At 38.3% G+C, this 23610-nt stretch overlaps 1 protein-coding gene across 2 annotated transcripts in view; it reads left to right on the top strand.

Annotated features, from left to right (window-relative positions):
- The window catches only part of SLC25A32 (solute carrier family 25 member 32), a 37100-nt gene that overhangs the window by 1515 nt on the left and 11975 nt on the right, over window positions 1-23610 (top strand). Inside the window, exons 2-7 of one of the 2 annotated variants that reach the window (XM_032760232.2) lie at window positions 5716-5866; window positions 8624-8709; window positions 10162-10322; window positions 11435-11548; window positions 11825-11970; window positions 12940-14836. In XM_032760232.2, coding sequence (XP_032616123.1) covers window positions 5716-5866; window positions 8624-8709; window positions 10162-10322; window positions 11435-11548; window positions 11825-11970; window positions 12940-13075 — 794 coding nt within the window. In that variant the 3' untranslated portion in view covers window positions 13076-14836. Of the gene's footprint in view, window positions 1-5715; window positions 5867-8623; window positions 8710-10161; window positions 10323-11434; window positions 11549-11824; window positions 11971-12939; window positions 14837-23610 lie in introns of those variants that run through there. The other variant, XM_058443883.1, reaches the window with a different exon arrangement.

The following is a 23610-nucleotide window of genomic DNA, read 5'->3' as shown; positions in this document are numbered from 1 at the left end:
ATCTGGGATTTAAACCCAGGTAATCTAACTCTGGAACCCTCTGGCACTTAACCCATCACCATATTACTTCTATAAGTACCTGTTATACAATGATTTGAACATTAGAAGAATTTTAGACTTGGCTGCAGGTGCAGGCGTGTATGACTTGGTGTCTCTCTTCAGTAGCATTTTATCTAGGAGCAGAAGAGGTGATAGTCGAGGTGATCATTGAAGAATAGTGTGGTTGGCCTGATGAGTTTAGACAGTGCTTTGAAGCATATCATTCCTGAGGACAGGGAATTCTTGGTACCTGAGAAGATTAATAGTCTTGATGAAATGGGAAGAATATTAGGAGACTAATGGGGCTGAGGTGACAGATAAAAGGATTGAGTTTGGATTGGAGGCCTAAATTAAAGATCTAGGAGTGGAAGCAGGACTTTGTAATAATAAAGCTTACAGTGTAGCTGTGAAATGGTGATAGAAAGGAGGAAAATTTAAGAAGATGAATAATGAAATAAAAATTTATTGATTATCAACATCAATGCTGAATAACATACTATGGTTTTTATGCTTCCATGTAATTAAACTCACTTAATAAAGTTAAAATCTAATGATGACAGGGTGTGGGGGTTAATTCTGAATGCATGTGCTATTAAACCAAACCTGGAATTTTTCTGTGAGTTCAAGTATTAATTGGAACTCAGAGGTGTCTAGAGTGGTAGAAAGATTAGAAATTACTTCATATGAAAAACGACTGGAGGAACTAGTTTAGCTCGGGAGAGAAAAAAACCTCAAGATATTTAGAGAACTTCCATGTGGGAAAGGGGGCTGCCTTATTGTGGGTTGATCCTAAGATCAGACAAAGGTTGAGTGGAAATTACAGGGAAGCAGATTTTGGTTTGGCAACGTGGTAGTGCTCAGAAATGAAATTGATGATGACCAGAAGTGGTTTAGATAGTAGTTGGATGACAGAAGTTAGAAGATATTCTTGTATTAGGTGGAAAGATTGGATTGGATGATTATTCAGGCTCCTTCTAACTTTACTATGTAATTTTAAACCCTCAAGAATGATGAGAGAGCCCCAACAAAGAATGAGATATAAAAATAGTAATTTTTTCAAATACCCAAAAACCTAATCTGCAAGTTAAAGTTATGTGTGAGCTTTTGTAAAGAATGTAGACAGTATGACTATATCCAAAATATTAAGGAACCAAAACATAAAATTCAGTAACAGTAGTGCAGAATAAAGTTGTATAAGTATGTGGTATCGCAAGACCCAGTAGCATAAATAAACTAGTACTTATAGAGTGCTTGCAATATGTCAGGCATAATTCTAAGAGCTTTATATGTACTAACTCATTTAATCCTTTGTAATTTTCAGAGTTAGGTTCTGTTCATTTTTCCTATGGTACAGAAAAACTCAGGCACAGAGCAATCAACTGACTTACGCAGGGTTGCAAAGTAATTGCTAGAACTAGGATTCAAGCTCAGAAAGTCTGTTTCCATAACATATGCTGTTAGTTTGAAACCATGAGTGGGTAGTTTGGTATAGCTAAAGGGTAAATTAAAATGCTAGAGATGAAAATAAAGAATGATTCCAGAAAGTTAAGCTGCCAGATTGACGTTATCTTTTATGCCATGTGAAAATGGAAACTGGCAGTAGAACCACAACCCTTAGTAGAGCAGGTTGTTAGGAATGAGAGATCAGGGCTAGTAGCACAGGGATGGCAGTTGAAGCCACTTAATGGTTGAGACACCACCCCTGTTTGGTGGAAATTGTGCCTATGAATCAGCATTTAAGGATGGGCAGAGAAAAGGGGGCCAAGGAAATTTATTGGCGAAGAAGCAAGAGGACATTCAAGAAAATGTGGTGTTAAATGAGCCAGAAGAGAGGGATTTACACGATATCAGGTGTATTAAGGGGTTCTTAAGAGAGGACTCCAAAGTGCCTTGAAGGTTCTTAATTAGAGCTCTTGCAGTAATTGGTAAAGCTCAAACCAGATTGCAGTGGGGGTGAGAGAGTCCCTGCTGAGATTGTCTGGGGGCCAGGGAGGGGCTGGTTTTCTCATTGCAGACGCTTACCTGATAAGGAGGCACTGGGATCAAAGAGGAAATACTTAGGAGAGACTTAAGTCTATTTAAATACTAATGGGAAAGAACTGAAATCAAGGAAGAGATTGGGAAATGGAGGCAGGAGGATAAGGAGTAAGGTGTCTAACTAAGGGGGGTTATCTGAAGAAGCAGGATCTAGAACAAGCCTTTTTGACCAGAACGCTTAGTAGGAAATAAATTTTACCTTTGCTATCCACACACAAACATTACTGAAACACAAGTTTCATGAAACATTACTTATCCTTACTACTTGTAATGTCATTTATATTTGTTTTCAATTCTAGTCTGGTTTTAAAGAAAGATACTGGCAATCTGTTCAATTGGTTTCTTGATTCATCTGCAGTTTTAAAAACACCAATATAGAGCACAGGTACGGGGGAGATTAATTTCATTAAGAGAGACAAACTCTTAATTGTCACAGAGTTGTCACAGAGGAAAGGAGGGGTAAAACTAACAACCAGCAAATGAAACAGGTTGTGTTAGGGTGATAGTGCTAGATGATAATTTTTTTAAAGTCATTATATTGTCTTTCTTTGAAAATGAATTTAAGATTAGTGTCCTGTCTTGGATCCTTTCTGTACACCAAACTTTTTATCTTCAGCTTGTGTCCATTGGCATTTTTTTAGTGCTATGATAGGCCATTGTAAGTTATTTGATAGGTACTTAGATCTACATACTAATTTGTTAGTGGCAAATGTTTTTAAAACGATCAAGGGGTCATTTAAGCCACCCATTGTTCCCCTACTTTTTTGGCACCAGGGACTGATTTCATGGAAGACAATTTTTCCATGAATGGGGGTGGAGGAGGTATGGATGATTTCAGGATGAAACTGTTCCACCTCAGATCATCAGGCAATAGATTCTCATAAGGAGTGTGCAGCCTAGATCCCTTGCATGTGCAGTTTACAATAGGGTTCGAGATTCTGTAAGAACCTAATGCCACCACTGATCCGACAGGTGGCAGAGTTCAGGCAGTAATGCAAGCAATGGGGAGCAGCTGTAAGTACAGATGTAGCTTCGCTCGCACTCCGCCCACCTAGCTCACCTCCTGCTGTGACCCAATTCCTAACAGGCCCTGGATTGGTACCGGGAGTTGGGGGACCCCTGATTTAGACCAAAAAAATTTACTGTGTTTTATCTATATAACAATTTTAATTTTACGTTAGGGAGATTATAGTTCAGCATTGGTTTATACCTATGAAAAGAACAGGTAGTGTTTTTATAGTTGGTTTTGCTTTTTACCTCAAGAGAGAAATGGTATTGTGAGTTTATTGAGAGGAAAATGGAAAGTTCTTAGAAAAAGGGATCTATACGGAAGAATGAGACACACAGAATCCAGGGGAAGCATCAGAAAGTTTATAAATTACGCAGGAAAACATTTCTCAAGAGCCTGTCATTCTGCTGCCTGCCTTTAAACTTGTTGTCTTATATAAACCTCAAAAAACCCTGTGAGGTACATGACTTATCCCCATTTCATAAGTGAGGATGCTGAAGCTCAGAAAGGGTAAGACCATGTAGCAAATTAGGGAAGTTACGTATGAAACCCAGGTCTTCTGACAAAACCTGATGTATTTTAATCTCCCTTCATGCTGTAACATTGGCAGGTTAATGATGAAAGAAATTGACTTTTCCCCCTTTGCCTGGCAGTGGTAGATAGTGATTCTTCCTTGCCAGGCTGGATTATACACAGTGAGGTGGTGGCAAGGGGACAGTGAACCAGGGATGCTCATATGGCTAGTGGAGTGTAATTTACATAAACTTTCTGGAAGGCAGGTTCAATACGTATTTGTAACTTAAGTTTATACCCGTTGACCCATATCAGTTCCCTTTCTAATAACTAATTCTAAGGCAGTAATAAGCGTTCATGCAAATTGTTGTACGGAATGTTCTTTAGAGGACTTTTTATAATAGCCAAAAAAAAAAAAAAAAAGAATTCGTATGTCAGATGGAGAAATGACTGTGTAAATCATGGGATATCTGTAAGATGGAAAACCATAATGTCATATGTTAAAATCTTATTTCGGGGAATCTGTTGAATAACAAGGGGGAATGCTCACAAATAATCCTGAGTGGAAAACAAAGCTGTATACAAAATTATATATAGTAAAATTACAAGTTTGGATATCCTGTAGTATAATGTAGAATGGTATGCATAATGTAGAATGCTGTTGCCGATTACTGAGATACTTAATACTCTACTTATAGAATTAAGTGATTTTTCAAAGCAGTAAATAAATAATTGATACTGTTTTATTCCTTGTGGTTTTCTATAACCTGCTCACACCTTTGTAATTAGTCCTTTTAACTACCCCTCATGCCCTAGAGTTACCCTATTTTGAATGTGCTTTCTGTTTCCTACAGAGAGATGAAATGAAAAAGTGCCAGATTTATAATCTAGATTATATTTTTTACAAAATTGGCAAGAAGACTACTTTAAATGCTGATGATGCTAGTTGAAAACTGATGGTATCTCAAAGTAGGATGATGGCAGTGTGAACTGAGACATAGAAAGGTGCAAGAGTAATTTGTGATGTAGAATCAGAAGGACTTGTTATTTGATAAAAAGGGGTGGGAGGGAGGAGGGTTCATGGATAGTCCCCAGGTATCTGGTGTGGGCATCTATGTAGATGATGATGGCATTCGTTGAGTTATATGGAACACTCAAGTAAGAGCAGCTTCAGAAGGAATGGGGAAAACTAGTTCAATTTTGGATATGTTCAAGTGAAATGCTTTTCTACTTTCTACTTGGATTTTGATGTATGTTGGTGGGGAGGATAGAAAGAATTTCAAGGAGAAAAAGTTTACCCCATCCTCTGCATTTTCTTTCCTGCCACTCCTCAGTCTTGCTAGTATTCGATATAAATTGAGGCTCCTAGCTAGTTTATTTTTTGAGTAATATTTTTTAACATTCAAATCCTTAACCTTGGAGCAAAAACAAAACCTGAGTGTCGAAACCTAGTTACCTAGGTTTAGTATGCCCTCAATAAACACTTGAATAATGCCCTCAACACTTGAATATGCCCTCGATAAACACTAAGCCTAGTTACCTAGGCTTAGTATGCCCTCAATAAACACTTGAATAAATTCATGAATGTAGTAGTTTTAAAATATTAAAGCCTGGTCTGGGCATGGTGGCTCATGCCTATAATCCCAGCACTTTGGAAGGCTGAGGTGGGTGGGTCACCTGAGGTCAGGGGTTTGAGACCAGGCTGGCCAACATGGTGAAACCCTGTCTGTACTAAAAAAAAAAAAAAAAAATACAAAAATTAGCTGGGCATGGTGGTGCGTACCTGTAATCCCAGCTACTAGGGGAGCTGAGGCAGGAGGATTGCTTGAACCTGGGAGGCAGAGATTGCAGTGAGCCAAGATCGTGCCACTGCACTCCAGCCTGGGCAATAGAGTGGGACTCTGTCGCAAAAATATATGTTTTACATATTTTTATATATATATTTATATCAATATATATAATATATATATATGCCTGGAAAATAATTTTTTCTACCTAAAAAAGTTTTTCTTCCAAGTTTATCTCCTTTAGATAACCAATTGTACAGCATCTGTATTTATATGTGATACAGAGCTAGAACTTTGTTCTTACCTGACTTTGTGTATCCCTTGATGCAGTGAGTGATGGATTGGAACTGAGACCAAAATATAATGGAATTTTACATTGCTTGACTACCATTTGGAAACTTGATGGACTACGGGGACTTTATCAAGGAGTAACCCCAAATGTATGGGGTGCAGGTTTATCCTGGGGACTCTACTTTTTCTTGTGAGTAGATTTGGGAGATTTTACAGTATTAAATAAAAAAGGAATTTTTGTTTTTAGTGATTTTTACATGTAAATGTAAAATGATGAAATAAGATGAGTCATTTAATCAGTTTCTCTGAATTGGAAGGATCAGAAAGAACAAAATGGCTTATTAGTTATTTGATTAGTTTGATTCAAAATGGCTTATTAGTTTATCAGATGCCTATTAATAGCTAATGGCTTATTAGCTATTATCAGAGGCATTATTTGGTCTGGAAGGAAGTTCTTAACAGGAAAAAGGCGAAGAGATGAGGTGGAATGATACTTTTAGAGAAGCCATTTCTGTGAGGTGCATTCAGGAAGATGAAATGTATAACTGATTACTTTTGTAAGCTAAATACATATTAAAGAGAGCTTTTTATTTTAGTTAAAGCCATTTGAAAAACAGCCAACTCCAGATAATTCACAATGAAATTGTAGGGCCCCTTCAGTGTTGTATTAGGTGTTTTGGCCATATCAGTACATACTCGTGAGCATTTCTAATTAGAGTCAAAATATTACTAGATTAGAAAAAGTTGAATCAGTCAGTTTGTTATTTATTAGTAGTTTTGGAAAGTGTTGTAGAGACTGGAAGAGCCTGCAACTATTGTCCAAAATGAATCCTGTGGATTTCAGCTCTCTTTGGTATTCAATTTTGATAAAGATTGTTTAAATAACTAAGTTATTTTCTCCATTTATCAGAGATTAGTTCCAGAGTGTCCCAAATAGAAAATTTTATAAATACTGAAGTATCATTAATTACTTGTTTATCCTCAACCAGATTCCCAAAATATTTGAGATGGCTTACAAAAAAACATTTGTTTATGATGAAGGTGGAAAAGCAGAGAGGATAGACCTTAGGGTCCTCATATAAATAGGTACCACAGGAAAGCCCTGTTGGGAACAGAAAGCAAAAGCCAGTGCATGGCCGAAAGGGTTTGAGGCAAATTGTTTCTTCTTGTTTGACCTGCCCTATCATCTTCCCAGCTCATTCCTTTCCTTACTCCTTCACCAGTCAGATATCATCACCATTCAAAGTAACTGCTCTCACCTGCCTCCTGAAGAAACCATAGAAAGTTCCTGTGGCAGGCACATTCAGCTTATTTAGTGAACAAGAGCATGGTCACAAAGCATCATCACACTGTATTGCAGGAGCATGTGCTGCTCTGAGCATGCCTCTGTTCCGTGAAACTGAAACCATGAATTAGGAAGCTTTTCTTTGCTTCAACAGGTTTCATTTTTAGGAAAACATCAGTATCTAGTGTATTTGCCTTTGTCTTCTTTGTGTCATATATTTTGCTTGATCTCCCAAAAGTTTATGGCAGTATCCAAACCAATCTTAAAATATCTTTTAAGTGAAAGCAAAATAAAATTCAGCCTTAAAATTGTTTAAATATTTTTTCTCTTTTTCTTCTCTTTAGAGAGGTGTGTGTGAAACTATATACACACACACACCCCTTGACATATATATATGTGCGTGTGTGTATATAGATATGTATATATGTATATATTGACATGTTTATGTTTATGTACATATATATATACACACACATATACTTCATGAATTTGAGTTGTATAGATTCTTCAAGACAGCTTCTAAGGGCAAGCCATATAAAATTTTTGTGATAAGAATTTCTTGGGCCAGGTACAGTGGCTCACACCTGTAATCCCAGCACTTTAGGAGGCCAAGGTGGGAGGATCACATGAGTCTGGGAGTTCAAGACCAGCCTGGGCAACGTAGTGAGACCTCCATCTCTTCAAAAAATTTAAAAAAGAATTAGTCTGGCATCATGATGCTGCATGCCTGTAGTCTTAGCTAATTGGGAGGCTGAGGCAGGAGGATTGCTTGAGCCTAGGAATTCAAGGTTTCAGTGAGCTATGATTGTGTCACCACACTCCAGGCTGGGTGATAGAGTGAGACTCTGTCTCTAAAAAAAAAAAAGAAATAATGTGTTCACTTGACATCGTCATCCAAGAGAAAAGTAGAAATTGGCATTAAAGGAAATAGGCTGATTTGACTCCCTTACTCTGAAACATTTAATGGATATTTTCTACCAAATAAAATGCAAATCTCAATCTACCACTCAAGTGTGGCCAACTTTCCCTGTCTTCCCACCCACCCTTATTACTTTTCACCATGCTCATCTTTTTCCCTGTTGAAACTGTGCCTGTCTCAATACCCAGCTCAATACTACCTCCTACACAAAGCCTTCTGTGATCTCAGTCATAATTCCTGAATTTTGTCTATTGTCAGTGTTGTCTTTTGTTATGATTATTTGTGTGCCATTTAATAGTCCTTATTAATTTGTTAAGAAAACTTCATCACTTGTTTATATTTTTATCTTCTATTAGAAAGCTAACTATAGTACCTGGACATAGGTGCTCAGTATATATTTGTTAGGTACCCCTTCTTTGGTCCCTTTTGTCTTTTATGGCCAGTCTGTGTACCACTACTGTACTCTCCACTCCTCCCAGTTTCCCTGTCTTTTGAAATTAATTGATGAGTGTCTGATTAAAATATTTTACATTTGTATTGCTAGCCATATTCATTTGAGAGGGAAGGGTGGTATAATCTTGCAGCAAACCACTTCCAGCAAATTCATTCTTGAAAAAGGTCTCATTTTATGGTTGCATTATGCATTGACTTGCTTTTGGGGTACTGCTGTTGACTTACATACACTTTAAAACAGACTTAATGACACCTATTCAAATTAAACTGCTCACATTTAATTCTTTTAGTTACAATGCCATCAAGTCATATAAGACAGAAGGAAGAGCTGAACGTTTAGAGGCAACAGGATACCTTGTCTCAGCTGCTGAAGCTGGTAAGGCAATGTGTGAAATATAAAAATGTCACCTTCGAAACTTAATTTTCAGTTTTTGTTTTTGATTTTTTTCTTTGAACACCTGAGTTTAAATATGCCCATCTAACTATATTAAATCAGTTATATGGAATTTCTGTTTTTTTTGTTTGTTTGTTTTTTGGTTTTTGGTTTTTTTTTTTTTTTTTTGAGACAGAGTTTCGCTCTTGTCGCCCAGGCTGGAGTGCAGTGGCGCTGTCTCGGCTCACTGCAACCTCTGCTTTCTGGTTTCAAGCGATTCTCCTGCCTCAGCCTCCCGAGTAGCTGGGACTACAGGCACATGCCACCACGCCCAGCTAATTTTTTGTATTTTTAGTAGAGACGGGGTTTCACCATGTTGGCCAGAATGGTCTCGATCTCTTGACCTCGTGATCTGCCCGCCTCTGCCTCCCAAAGTGCTGGGATTACAGGCGTGAGCCACTGCACCTGGCTGTTATATGGAATTTCTTAGCAGAAATTCTTATGATTACTCTGTGCAGATTTCAAGAATTTTACTTATGACAGAGTGGTAAAGTTTAGAAAAGTTATGAATCCCTAATGGCTTAAAATGATTTGGTATAGTGTTTCTTTAAAGTATAATTTTAGTTTTCAAATTATACAATTTAGTAGCCTTGTTTAATCGCCTCACTTATGTATACTATCCAGAAGGAAAAAACAGTAAGAGCCATAAGTCTTTATAACTCCTACGTTAATACCTTGATTTCTTAATGTTTGATTAGTCAAAAACTACTTAATCATTTTTTAACACATAGCCAGTAGCAAAAACCTGAGTCATAACAGGACCAAATATTTGTTGAATAAAGGACTACTTAGGAAACCTGGCAAATGAAAAACTTAATCAGATGAATTTTTTTATAAAATTGTCACTCTATAAAGGATGTAAAATGTGACTTACTTTATTACATAATTATTTAATTTTTGAAGGATAGTAGTTACTTTGGATTTGAGGAAGATTGTGATAAAGTTGGGGTAGATATATGTGTCACATGCACAGATTATTGGGGTGCCAGATTCCTGGTCCTTTTCGCCTATCTTCAACCCCTCTGGGATTATGCCATGTGCTACGCCTAAGGTCTGTATCTGCTTACCATCTGTTCTCTGCACCAGGCCACGTTGTTTAGGAGTCAAGACATTTTTGCTATCCTTACACTTCAAAGAGAAAGCATTTCACATTTCCATCTCCCTTTTAATTTACCTCTTGCTAACTGCATGAGGAACTTTTTATGACGACCAAAAACGATGTCTACCTTTTGACCCTAAGACTGTGCCTCAGAAACTACATTTCACAGTTTCAGATATGGTCCTGTGCATTATCTTTTTTTTTTTTTTTTACATAAATGTACTGTTTCTAATTTGGGTTGTCATAAGTGCAAAAGTATCTGTATGCTGAATAATCTTATTGAAATCTCATTTTAGGAGCCATGACCCTCTGCATTACAAACCCATTATGGGTAACAAAAACTCGCCTTATGTTACAGTATGATGCTGTTGTTAACTCCCCACACCGACAATATAAAGGAATGTTTGATACACTTGTGAAAATATATAAGTATGAAGGTGTACGTGGATTATATAAGGTAACAAATTATCAATATATTTTAAATAACTGAAAATTTGAATTTCCATTGGCTCTGTTGCCTTAGTTCTGAATGACCTGTAGTAAGTCCTAAAAAGAAGCCACACTTAGGCAAAAAACAATTTAATGAAAACTGAAATATAGTTAATAATACTGAAATTGTACTTTAAGCTGTTTGTCCCCATTAACATAGGATGTATCATCATGACATTGGTGGGCATGAGATCTGTCTAAAACTTTGTCAAGTTTCTATTTGATAAGTTACACAACCAGGTCACTTATTCCTTACTCCATTCTTTGGAAGCTGTGGTCTCTTGGGAACCTGGGATAATGTAGACTGGAGAAGACATTAGCAGTTCTAACAGAATCTTATTTTACTGAGTTTTTTTATTCATCTCAAATCTTACGTAAATTTAAAAATAACAAAACAATCAAACCCAGCCTTTTGCCTGTTGTAATATTAAAAAAATTTCTTCCTAGTATCAGATCGGTTTTCTGATTTTATAACTCCTTTTTATTTTCCCCTTTTCTACCTTCTATTCGTATCTATTGCTTATGCCCATAAAGAAATTTTTAGGCATACATAGGTTAAAATCAAAATTAGACACATTGAATTTCAGTTTGTTTTTCAAGAATTGAGTAATAGCTTTTAAAATCATTTTAAGGCTGATATGATTTTACTGACCTATAAGCAAGAATTTTATAAATATATTACTTAATTTTATGTTTTTTCATCACTTTCTGCCTTATTCTTTCAGAATACCTATGCTGAGTTCATTGATTTACCATTACCTTTAGTTTCTTAACTTTACGGAATTTAGTTTCCCACTCACACCTCAAATCTTGACAGTGTGGGTCTTCTTTATATGTATACTGTCTAAAGAAAAACTAATATATGAACATCCAAACCTTTAAAAATAAAGTAGAAGAGAATACTACCCTTTCTTTATATTACTACAAGTTTTTAACCCCATATTTTAAAAATGTGATTTGTGCAAAATTAAATGAATTTGCTTAAAATGCTGTAATGAGAGAGAAGAGAAAGTATTTTACTTAAATATATTGTTCTTCAAATGTATGTTGTTTTGCTTTTTAAAAATAATTCCCTTGTAGGGATTTGTTCCTGGGCTGTTTGGAACATCACACGGTGCCCTTCAGTTTATGGCATATGAATTGCTGAAGTTGAAGTACAACCAGCATATCAATAGATTACCAGAAGCCCAGTTGGTAAGATGGTTCTTGTAAAAATATCATTTCCTTTTATGGATATTTAATAGGTAGAACTTTTTGTCATGCTTACTTTGGTGGTAGTACTATGATGATGAGTACTGGCTCTGCCACTGATTTAATTTATAGTTAAATATTTATAGGCCAAAGCCACACAAATGTCAAAAATAGAATCCCTTAAAGATTCATTTAAATGTTTTTTGTATAGAATTTTAACTTCTGTATTTTTAAAGAAATCCTGTCTAAAGAAAAAACTGTTTTGTGTTGCCATTTTAGAGCACAGTAGAATATATATCTGTTGCAGCACTATCCAAAATATTTGCTGTTGCAGCAACATACCCATATCAAGTCGTAAGAGCTCGTCTTCAGGATCAACACATGTTTTACAGTGGTGTAATAGACGTAATCACAAAGACATGGAGGTGAGAGCATGTGCTATATCAAAAATTGCTTTGACAAGTTACCTTGCATATCTTAAGACCATCCTGTTGATACTAGTTTTATAGCAAAGTCCAGTTGCTGTGGTGAAAACATGATTGGTGGTCCCTGCTTTCCCAATTATTACATATGTGACCATGGACTTAATCTCTCTGAGGCTTAATTTCTTCATTTGTAAAGTAAGACTTTCTAGACTAATAGGTTGTTATAAGAATCAAATTAAATGTGTGAAAATGTTTTGGAAAATAAAATTTAGGTGTTATAAAATACCTGAATGGTATTGAATGTAAGAAGTCAAAAGCCTAGCTTAATACATTCAAGAAGGCTCCACACCTGCTACTGCCACCATAACTTTTGCAAATACTTGTTTCCATATATGAAAGAGATGTTTGTTCTTCAGTATGAGACTAGTTAAATTATTACAGGCAGACATCACCATATTTCCCTTTAATTCTAAAGGAACAGAGCAGAACATTTAGGATGTTTAAATTTAATTCGATTCAATAAATATTTAATGAGCACCTAAGTAACAAATTTCTAGGCCATATTCCATATTATTGGCATTAAGGAAATAAAGTTTTATATTTGTATGTCTGTATTTAATGTTGGCTAGCATTTATCCAAGCTATGAGGTTTTTTAATGCCTACATTAGGTCAATTAAAATTCCTGCCTGTTCATACATTTAAAAGCATTTGAAAGATAGCTAATTGAAAGCACTTTTTAGTTCAGTTTTGAGATGTCCCTACCCTCTCTTATTCAGTCCATCCATAAAAGGAATGTAAATCCCTACAAATGGCTTATAAACTACATTACTTTAGGGCATTGAAAACATGAACTTAAGTCAGAGTGAGGTTTGACTGCTGCTTGCTCCATGCCTTGTGTCAGTTAAAACTTTCGTGTTTTCAAGCTAGCTCTATACAACATTAAGCATTATCTATTTTTCCCTCTAAAGGAAAGAAGGCATCGGTGGATTTTACAAGGGAATTGCTCCTAATTTGATTAGAGTGACTCCAGCCTGCTGTATTACCTTTGTGGTATATGAAAACGTGTCATATTTTTTACTTGACCTTAGAGAAAAGAGAAAGTAAGCTCAAAGAGGACAATTCCAGTATATCTGCCCAAGGCAGCAACAAGCTGTTTTGTGTTTAAGGCATAAAAGAAGAATTCTGCATAGAAACATGGCTCATATTCGAAACTGGTCTATAGTCATTAGAAACCAGAGAACTGCTAAGTCTTCTGCAATGTTTTTCTGCTTTTTGCCTTCCCCATATATATGGAACTTGGCTACCTCTGCCTGAAATGGCTGCCATCAACACAATGTTAAAACTGACACGAAGTGTAGAGTTTCACAGATTTCTATGTTTTATTGGTGGAAGCTGATTTGCAACATTTGCTAAATGGATTAGATGAATGTACTTCTTTTTTGTGAGCTTACTTGCCTGGATTGCTTTAAAATTAACCTTTGTGCAATACCAAGAAAATGGCTCCTTAAAAGAATGTCTTTGTGCGTCTCAAGGTAAATTAAGGATTTACTGAATAAGATGTTGACCAAATCCAGACCATTTTATTTTATTTTTTTATTTTTTGAGATGGAGTCTTGCTTTGTCGCCCAGGCTGGAGTGCAGTGGCGTGATCTCGGCTCACTGCAAGCTCCGCCTCCCGGATTCACACCATTCTTCTGCCTCAGCCTCCTGAGTAGCTGGGACTACAAGCACCTGCCACCATGCCCGGCTAACTTTTTTTTATATTTTTAGTAGAGACGGGGTTTCACCGTGTTAGCCAGGATGGTCTCAATCTCCTGACCTCGTGATCCGCCCGCCTCGGCCTCCCAAAGTGCTGGGATTACAGGCGTGAGCCACCGTGCCTGGCCAGACCATTTTAGAATTGGGAAATTTTAGTGAGAAAAAATGCACTGTAACTATGCTTTAGTTTTAATTCAATTGGGATGCACTACCTAGCGAAAATTGAGAAACTATATACTTCTCAGAGAAATATCTGACATCTATTGTCATTCCATTGCTAATTTTTTTCCCCAGAGACTTCCATAATTTAAAATAAAATCCTAGATCCAGTTCTTGTTTTTTGGCATAAATACTTAATCTATTTTAAATTTATAAAATCTGAACTTCTAGGATCCAGCTGTGTCAACCTTTATTTAGCATATATAGCTATAAATCACTTATTACAGATGCTAAATAGATAACCTTTTACAGATGCTGAAATGTTTGGGATGTGTTTGTTGACAAAGTGAATGGAAATGAGAAACTTTATACTTTAGTTTTCAGATATATGGATCTAGATCCCAAATAAATGATTAATCTTCATTGGTTTCTCAAATTCAGGTTGAAATACAAATTAATAGCCTTTATTGATTTTACTTTTATGAGTCATTGTAGACATCTATAAATATAAAAGGGCCTGTTCCCAAAGGATGCCAGAATACTAGAATTTTTATTTATTGTAAACATCCACGAGTGCTGTTGCACTACCATCTATTTGTTGTAAATAAAACAGTGTTGTTTTCAAAGCCATCTTTAAATAGTTCTTTAAAAATAGGTCTATTTTTTTATATTTTGGAAAAGGCATTGTTTTTAAAGTAAAGATAAAATGATAAGTACCTAATTGTATTTACTGTAATATCTTGTAACATGCAGATGAATGCTTTATAAGCTAAATGTGATGTATTTTTTCATACTTCTGGATTATACTATAATTCATATGGAATCTTGATATTAGTCCCCATATGGAAAAAATGAACTGCAGTTGATATTTGGTGTTTAAGATAGCACCATTATTTAAATACCGCCTATGTACTCCCAAATGAATAAAACATAATTCTTGTCCTCTGAGAGCATACAAGCTTGTGTGATAGATAAATATGCATTAAATAATTACAGCTATAGATTAAGAACTTGTAAGGAGCCAGGTGCGGTGGCTCACGCTTGTAATCCCAGCACTTTGGGAGGCCGAGGCGGGCGGATCACGAGGTCAGGAGATCGAGACCACGGTGAAACCCCGTCTCTACTAAAAATACAAAAATAATTTAGCCGGGCATGGTGGCAGGCGTCTGTAGTCCCAGCTACTCAGAGAGGCTGAGGCAGGAGAATGGCGTGAACCCGGGAGGCGGAGCTTGCAGTGAGCCAAGATTGCGCCACTGCACTCCAGCCTGGGCGACAGAGCAAGACTCCGTCTCAAAAAAAAAAAAGAAAAAAAAAAAAGAACTTGTAAGGAATATCTTACAAAGCCTGGTAAGAGTTCTGAGAGAAGAGAACTCAATTTCAGTCATTCAACTACAAATAGTCACTCAACTCCTCCTCTTTGCCAGGTATGTCACCAAGCACTGAGGATATAGCAATAAGCCAGACAATATTCCTGCTCTCAGGGAATTTTCATCTTGGTGTAAGTGACAGAAAAGGAAATATATGCATAATATAATTTCAGGTATTTAATGCTATAAATAAAACTACGGCGGAACTGAGGGATAGTGTCGCTATCTTAGGTAGTATGGTTGGGGTCAGGAAAGGTCTCTGAGATAGTATTTGGAACATTTTGAAAGAAGTGAGGAAGTGAGCCACAATGAGAGGAAACATTCTAGGCAGAGAGGATAGGAAGTAAAAAGGGCCTGAGGCAGGAATTAAGTTGGCTAGAGGGGATGGGTGAGGAGAGAGAGGAGGTTGGAGAAGTGGCCACTGCATTATGGTGGGAAAGAGCTGAGGTTGGACAGCCAGGCCCTCTGGCTTCAAAATTCAGCTTTCCCATTTTCTGTTTGACCTTAGGCAGATCACTCCAGCCCTCTTTGTCTTAGGTTTCCTGATCTGTAAAATGGTGTCTTAGATCACTTCCTCTGTAACAATGCCGGAGATGGGGATTCTTGGGCAAGTGGTTGAGGGAGCACTTTCAGGAGAAATCTGTAATGGAGTAAAGCAAGCAGGATAAGGCCGGGGAAGAAGAGTTTCAGGAGTAGTGTAGCCTCAGCCTGACTCATAGGGCACTCTGCTGAATGAATTGGGCCACAGCGTTGTCCTGTCCAGAGGTGAAGGGGCTGAGCCATTAGGTTCCCACGTCAGGCCGTCACTGACCACTGGCTACAGGGAGAAAGGATAGAGGAGTGACTGGGTACCTCTCGTCAGCCAAGGCCAATCCTCCAAATAAGGGCGGAGGTGTCAGCTCTTACCAGCTAACACCTACAGCAGCTAGGGTATGGGTGCACCAGTCCCGTAAAAGGGGTCTGGGTAAGTCACCAACAGCATCTGTTGCAAATGAGGATATTAAAAGTACATAGCTGTAGGATTATTGAGAGGATTAAATTAATGAATTTTTAAAAGGCGCTTAGTGTGCCTGGGCCAATAAATGTTAGCAGAGACCAGGCCTTGTAGGCCATGGTGAAGAGTTTCGATTGAGAGATCATTCTGGTGATTGTATAGAGGAAACAGGAGAAAGGCAAAAAAGCAGGAATACTAGTTAGGAAGCTTTTACAAATGTCGAGTCATGAGCAGGTGGCAGCTTGGACCTGGTTGATGGAGTCTGAAGTGGTGATTTATAGCTTGGGGGAATGAGAGCAGGGTTCATGGAGGGGGAAACATTTAAGCTGGGCATTGAATGAAGATTCCAGAGGGAACCATGGAAAAAGGAAAGCACAGGTGACCTTCCTTGAACAGTGAGTTGTCAATTAATATGATAATAAAAGGAAAAGGAAGAGAAAGCTGGAAGATTGGGACCAGGACATGAGAACTCTCGGAGCCTGACAGCCTATGTGGGCTTTATTGGGTAAAAGAGAAGTAAGAGTAATTAGAGCAGAGAGACATGGCTACTGCTTAGGGGTGACACAGGAAGACTGGTCAGATAGGAGGAACAAATTCGAAACAGAAGGTGTTAGTCAACCAATAGATATTTCAGTAGGATGAAGATGGATGCCACTGATAAAGCATATTCAAATTATAGAGGCTAATGACACATTGCAAGCAACTTAGGGAATGGGGTGACTGTAAGTATTTATTTCACTATGGGCTCTTCTTTCCTGGATTTTGGCACATGAAAGGAAGGGTAAAGAACTTTAGCTTGTAAAGGTACTGCAGTTCTACGAAGGAGTGTAGGTAGGAGAGGTTGACAAAGGGAAAACCAGAACATGGCGGTAGGGAGAACCCTTGAAGATAAAGATACAGGCTAAGGAGATGGGGACGGTGGCTCACGCCTATAATCCCAGCACTTTGCGGTGGCTCACGCCTATAATCTCAGTACTTTGGTAGGCTGAGGCGGGCGGATCACGAGATCAGGAGATCGGGACCATCCTGGCCAACATGGTGAAACTTACTAAAAATACAACAATTAGGTGGGCGTGGTGGTGCGTGCTTGTAATCCCAGCTGCTCTGGAGGCTGAGGCAGGAGAATAGCTTGAACCAAGGAGTCAGAGGTTGCAGTGAGCTGAGATCACGCCACCGTACACCAACCTGGCGACAGAGCGAGACTCCCGTCTCAAAAAAAAAAAAAAAAACCCAACTTGCTGGAGCTGTGCACCAGAGAATGTAATCAAAGTCAATGGACAATGATGGGTACTATGCCTTGTGAAAAGAAGGCTATCACATTTCAATACATGCTTTTGTAGTCTGACAATATTTAGAAAGTCATGTCTTCTAAACACACTAAAAAAGGAATATCAACTAAAAAGTATGTTGGAATTTATGAGTCATCAGAGTTAATATTTTCTTTTGAATGTGGACACTTCACTTAATATAAAATCCTCCAGATGAAGTATATATTATTACCATTTTTGTAACAAGGTCTCTTTAGCTATTGTAAAATAGCTTATAGAAAGAAAATCCTGTGAGATGATTTAGTTACCTTTACGCCTGTTTTCAAAAGATGTGTTAGGTAACATGCAGAAATTATGTCAAGTTTGGGGTTAAAGTCTTAAATTTCATTCTAAAGGACTAAATAGGAGAAAAACTCTGGAAGTACCTGTAATGAATACCTGTTAATTGGCTGCACAGCATCCGTGTCTCTTCTTCCTTCTTGGAGTAGTAGTCTAAAGTTCTTTTTTTGTTGTTGTTGTTTTTTTTGAGACAGGGTCTCGCTCTGTCACCCAGTTTCGAGTGTAGTGGCGTGATCGCGTGATCATAGCTCACTGCAGGCTCAAACTCCTGGACTCAAGGGATCTTCCCACCTCATAACTGGGACTACAGGCATGAGCTACCTCACCTGGCCCCTGAATTTCTTTTTGGAACCTACCCCCTCCCTCCATTCTCAGTTTTGTGATTTAGATGGGATCACCCTCACCTGCGCTAGAGATAGGCCCTAATAAACAGAGCCGACCTGGATGTTCCATCTCTATTCATAATGAGTGGTTTGGAATTGGCATAGTTACTTAAGCTGGTCTGATCGGAGTGACTCTTAAAGACATTTTCACCCTGATTATAGTGACATAAATTCTCTCTTTGCTGTTTTGTGAATCCTCATTAGGGGTGACAGAGGAACCTCCTCATTCATGAAACAACGAAGAGAGAATTTATGTCACTATACTCAAGGTGAAAGAACTTAGAGCTAATTTTTAGAGCTTCTCAAAGCCAATTTAGAATCATAGATTAAGCAGAGTGAGTTTGTCCAAAATGGAGTCAGCACCAAGGAAGTAACAATAAGAAATTGAAAGAAATGAACTAGGTACTTTGTTGTGTTGCATGGGATTCTGGATAAACCCTTACCCCTAGTAGCATGTAGTTCTGGAGTTTTCAGCTGGGTGACCCAGTAGATTTCCTGGGGCTTTTTTTGTTTGTTTGTTTGCTTGTTTGTTTTTGAGACAGAGTATCGCTCTGTCGCCAAGGTGGGAGTGCAGTGGCATGATCTCAGCTCACTGCAACCTCAGCCTCCCAGGTTCAAGCGATTCTCCTGTCTCAGCCTCCCAAGTAGCTGGGACTACAGGCGTGTATCGGCACACCTTGCTAGTTATTATATTTTTAGTAAAAACAGGGTTTCACCATGTTGGCCAGGCTGGTCTCGAACTCCTGACCTCAAGTGATCTGCCCACCTTGGCCTCCCAAAGTGCTAGGATTGCAGTTGTGAGTCACTGTACCCGGCCGACTTCCTGTATTTTTAAAGCTAGTCTCAGTTTAGTTTTTCTATCACTTGCTGCAACTGAAAACTTCCCGGATGACACAGAATCTGTTATACCCTGAATTCTGTATGTCACTTCCCCATCAGCTGTTTTGATCTAGGTGGACTCTTGTTTCTGTGGAAATTGAAGTCACCTTTATGAAAACTGAACACTTTGGGACCCTTGTGTGGTCACATAGTTTCTTTAAAATGTGTTCAGTTTTATAGGAAAACATTGTTTGATATTTATATAAGTTAAAGAGATTATTCAGCTCATGAAAAGCACAAAGGTAGAAGATTGATAGAAAAATAAAATATGCTTATGGTGGAAGGTCCAACTGTACAAAAGTTGGATGATTTGTAAGTTCTCCCTGGTGGATTTTCTGAGATCTAATATTCCAGAATTGTGTGTAGTATTAAATTTCAATATTATGATATTGGACTTGTACCACTCTAAGGCTAGGAAATTATAAAACCAGTTGACGTTGAACATAACAAAAGGAAAAGCAGCAAGCTGTTTTTGTTAAGTGATTCACATTGATCTCTTTCCCACCCAAGTTCCATGCCAATCCAGACATAGACAAGAGGTAGAGGGAGCATGGGATATTGCATTTATTAATGATAAAGCTAAAACTAGAGAATGAGGCTTATACAGGTGTAAAAGTAGGTTTCCTTATACCAAGCCCCAGAATCATATACTCATCTAACCTCAGGCAACACTGAACTAAGACTATTTTATGGCCTGATCTTGTTAAAGTTACAGCAAGGAGGAATGGGGCAGAATGCATTTTCTCTGTAAGCAGCTTATTTCCAAAGAGAGGAGGGAAAGAAAGTGCTACTCACGCTCACTTCCCTATCCCAAACTTAAGAATCAAGTCAATTACATCTGTCAATCTAGGTTCAACCAGGAGACAGAACACACCGTAATTTAAATAGGCTAAGTTTAAAGGATTATGATGCTGTGATAGAACAATATAAATATGTTTAGAGAATCTCAACTATTCTAGGGCTGAGGGTGAGTAGCCAAAGAAGGGCGAAGTTGGAAGAGAGTCCCCTCTGGTGTTCAGACTTTATTGGAGAAGTTGTGGCTGCAGACCACTGGATGATGTGTAAGTTTGCTGGCATGCCTCGGGCCAGAGCCGGTTTAGAATTGTCTGATAAACAGGAAATGGTCCTCTGGGACACAGGCAAGCCAAGGCTAGTGAGCAGATTGCAGAGAGAGTTAGGACATTTCTGCAGATGTGAAACTGGGGCAGAACTTACACACATTGGAAGGACCTCAGAAGCCAACCTTTAGGAGAAAGGAAAGCTGAGATTGACGGGTGGGCATACAGAGTCAGGACACTGCTACAGGTACAAGGCCAGGAGCATGTGGGGTGCATCTCAAGAGGGCTGCAGCAAGGTGGTCACTAGGCTTCCTAGGCTGGGACTGCAAGGTGGACTGTATATTCTGTGTGCAGCTGGAGCAAAACACCACCAGATGCATACACCACTAACCTTGTGTGGGAGCAAAAAAGAAAAAAAAATGAGCACACCAACACTAGGAAGAGAAATTCCTTTCCTCCTGCAGTGCCCCTCCAACGTCCTCTACTTATTCTCATTTTAAAGGAGAAATGCTTATTGTTCAATCTGTTACCACAGAGTAGATACTGAAGGATTAATTTGGAGCTGAGAAGTGATAAATTGACAAGGGGGCTCAGTCAGCCCCTTTGACTGCTCAGCTTCCATACGCACCTTTCTACACGTATTTGAACTCCTGCACAACAACAGAGCAACTAACTATATTTTGGCCTAGCAAGATACAGTTATCCTGATAACTGAAGCTCTTGCTGTTCCCCAAAATAAGACACAAAGTTTCAACAGTCATTGGATTCATTGCTGGCTGTATTAATTACTCCTCAATTCAGTCATCATGCCACCTAATTTTCTGTTAAGACTGAATTGTAAAGTTGACCTTCAGCAACCTGTATAATAAAAATAGGGAGAATGGGAAAGTAGAAAATAAAAATAAATACATGCTTACAAGCAAAGAGAAAATATGCAGAGCTATTACAGTTCTTGTTTCTGTAATGGTCACAAAGTTATGGTTGATATCTATAGCTTCCACCTCCAACTACCTCTATATTTCCCTTTCCCACAGTCAGAATCAGCTGCTCTGGGTTCTTTGCCTGGTAGAGTGCTTCAAACCTTCCTTTCTGAAAGGTCTGAATCCTCAATCATCCTGCCCTTTTCTGATTCTTGTGGCTTTCCATTTAACCTTTACAGTTGGACATGGAAGTATTAAGAGGCACCTTAGAACATCTCTTGGGTTCCAGAAAGTCCTCCTTGCTTCCATTTGTAGAAGCAAACCAATTTACCTTGGAAATTGAGGTCAATCACTACAGCCAATAAATTAACCCCCTCTTTTTCATCCGTTAGTTAAGTGTTATAAGACCAGGTGGCAGTCTGATAAGCAGAACTCTAAGATGAATGCCGTGACTTTCCCTCTCTTATACACACCGTGTGTAATCTCCCCTTGAGCATGGTTGAAACCTGTAAATATAATTGGATAGCACCTCCATGATTATGCTGTATGGCAAAGGGTTCCTAATCAGTTGACTATAATCCAAAGGGAGATTATCCTGCGTAGATATAATCTAATTAGGCAAGTTGTTTAAAAGCAGAAGAGTTATCCTGCTGGTCTGGAAGAAAAACAGCCTGTTGTGAAAGTAGGGACCACAGGGACCTGAGGGTGACCTCTAGGAGCTGAGAGCAGTCCTCAGCTAACAGTAAAAAAAAACAAGAACTTTAATCACAACTGCAAGTTGTGCTAACAACCACATGAGCTAGAAATAGGATTCTAAGTCTCAGATGAGATCACAGCCCAGCCAATGCTTTAATTTCAGCCTGGTAACACTGAGCAGAGGATTCAGCTAACCTGTATCCAGACCCTTGACCCACAGAAACCATGAGATAAATAAATTTGTGTTGTTTTAAGTTACTAAATTTGTAGTAATTTGTTATGCAACCAATAGGAAACTGATAACCAGTCTCATCCTACAATTCAGTGGAACCACTATTTTGTTCCCCTCATGGGTACTAAGACTTCCAAACCAGCAGACTCACAGTTGCCAGGACAGGAAGCAAAAAGTCTGTAAGCCGGTTATTAGGTGTAATAGTGAGATAAGTCCGTGATGGTTAATTTTAGATGTCAACATGACTAGGCTAGGGGTTACTCAGTTAGCTTTTAAGGCATTATTTCTAGGTATATCTATGAGTGTGTTTCCAGAAGAGATCGGCATTTAAATCAGTGGACTGAGTAAGGAAGATCTGCCCTCAGTGTGGGTGGATGCAGTCCAATCAGCTGAGGGCTGCATTCAAACAAAAAGGCAGGGAGGAAGGTGAATGTGATCTTTATTCTAGAGCAGGGACACCTTTCTTTGACTGCCCTTGGACATCAGAACTCCAGGTTCTCCGGCTTTCGGACTTGGACTTATACCAGCACACCCCCTGCCCTGGGTTCCCAGGCCTTCGGCCTCAAACTGAAAATTACACCATGGGCCTCCCTGGTTCTCCAGTTTGCAAATGGCCTATTGTGAGACTTCTCAGCCCCCGTAATTGGGTGAGCCAACTCCCCTAATAAATTTCCTCTCATTTATTAAGAGGTTTATAGGTATATAGGCATACCTTTGAGATGTCTGAGATATTTTTATAGTTCAGTTCCAGACCACTGCAACCAGGTGAATATCACAATAAAATGAGTCGTGAAGTTTTTGATTTCCCAGTGTATATAAAAATTATGTTGACTTTATACTGTAGCCTATTAAGTGTACAATAGCATTATGTCTAGAAATACCTTGTACATAGCTTAATTTTAAAATGCTTTATTGCTAAAAAATTCTGACAATCATCTCAGCCTTCAGTGAGTTGCAATCTTTTTGCTGGTGGAGGATCTTGCCTCATGATGGCTGCTGACTGATCAGGTTGGTGGTTGCTGAAGGTTGGGGTGGCTGTGGCAATTTTTAAAAATAAGATAACAATGGAGTTTACTACATCGATTGACTCTTGCTTTAGTGGAAGATTTCTCTGTGGCTTGTGGTGGTGTTTGATAGCATTTTACTCACGGTAGAACTTTGTTTGAAATTGGAGTCGATCCTTTCCATCCCTGCTGCTGCTTTATCAACTAAGTTTATGTAATATACCAAATACTTTGTTGTCATTTCACAATATTGACAGCATCTTCACCAGGAGTAGATTCCATCTCAGGGAACCACTTTTTAAAAATTTTTAATTTTTAAGGGTACATAGTAGGTATATATTTATGGGGTACATGAGACATTTTGATCCAGGCATACCAACACGTAATAATCACATTAGGGTAAATGGGGCATCCGTCACCTCAAGCATGTATTTCTTTGTGTCACGAACATTCCAATTATACTCTTTTAGTTATTTTTAAAAGTACTATAAATTATTGTTAATTGTAGTAACCCTGTTGTGCTATCAAATACTAGATTTTATTCATTCTTTCTATGTTTTGTGCCCATTAACCATCCCCAGT

This window comes from Hylobates moloch, unplaced genomic scaffold (genome assembly GCF_009828535.3).
Source record: "Hylobates moloch isolate HMO894 unplaced genomic scaffold, HMol_V3 SCAFFOLD_9, whole genome shotgun sequence".
NCBI lineage: Eukaryota > Metazoa > Chordata > Mammalia > Primates > Hylobatidae > Hylobates > Hylobates moloch.
Note: the sequence above shows the minus strand (reverse complement) of the source record. Positions and strands in the feature narration are given on the sequence as shown.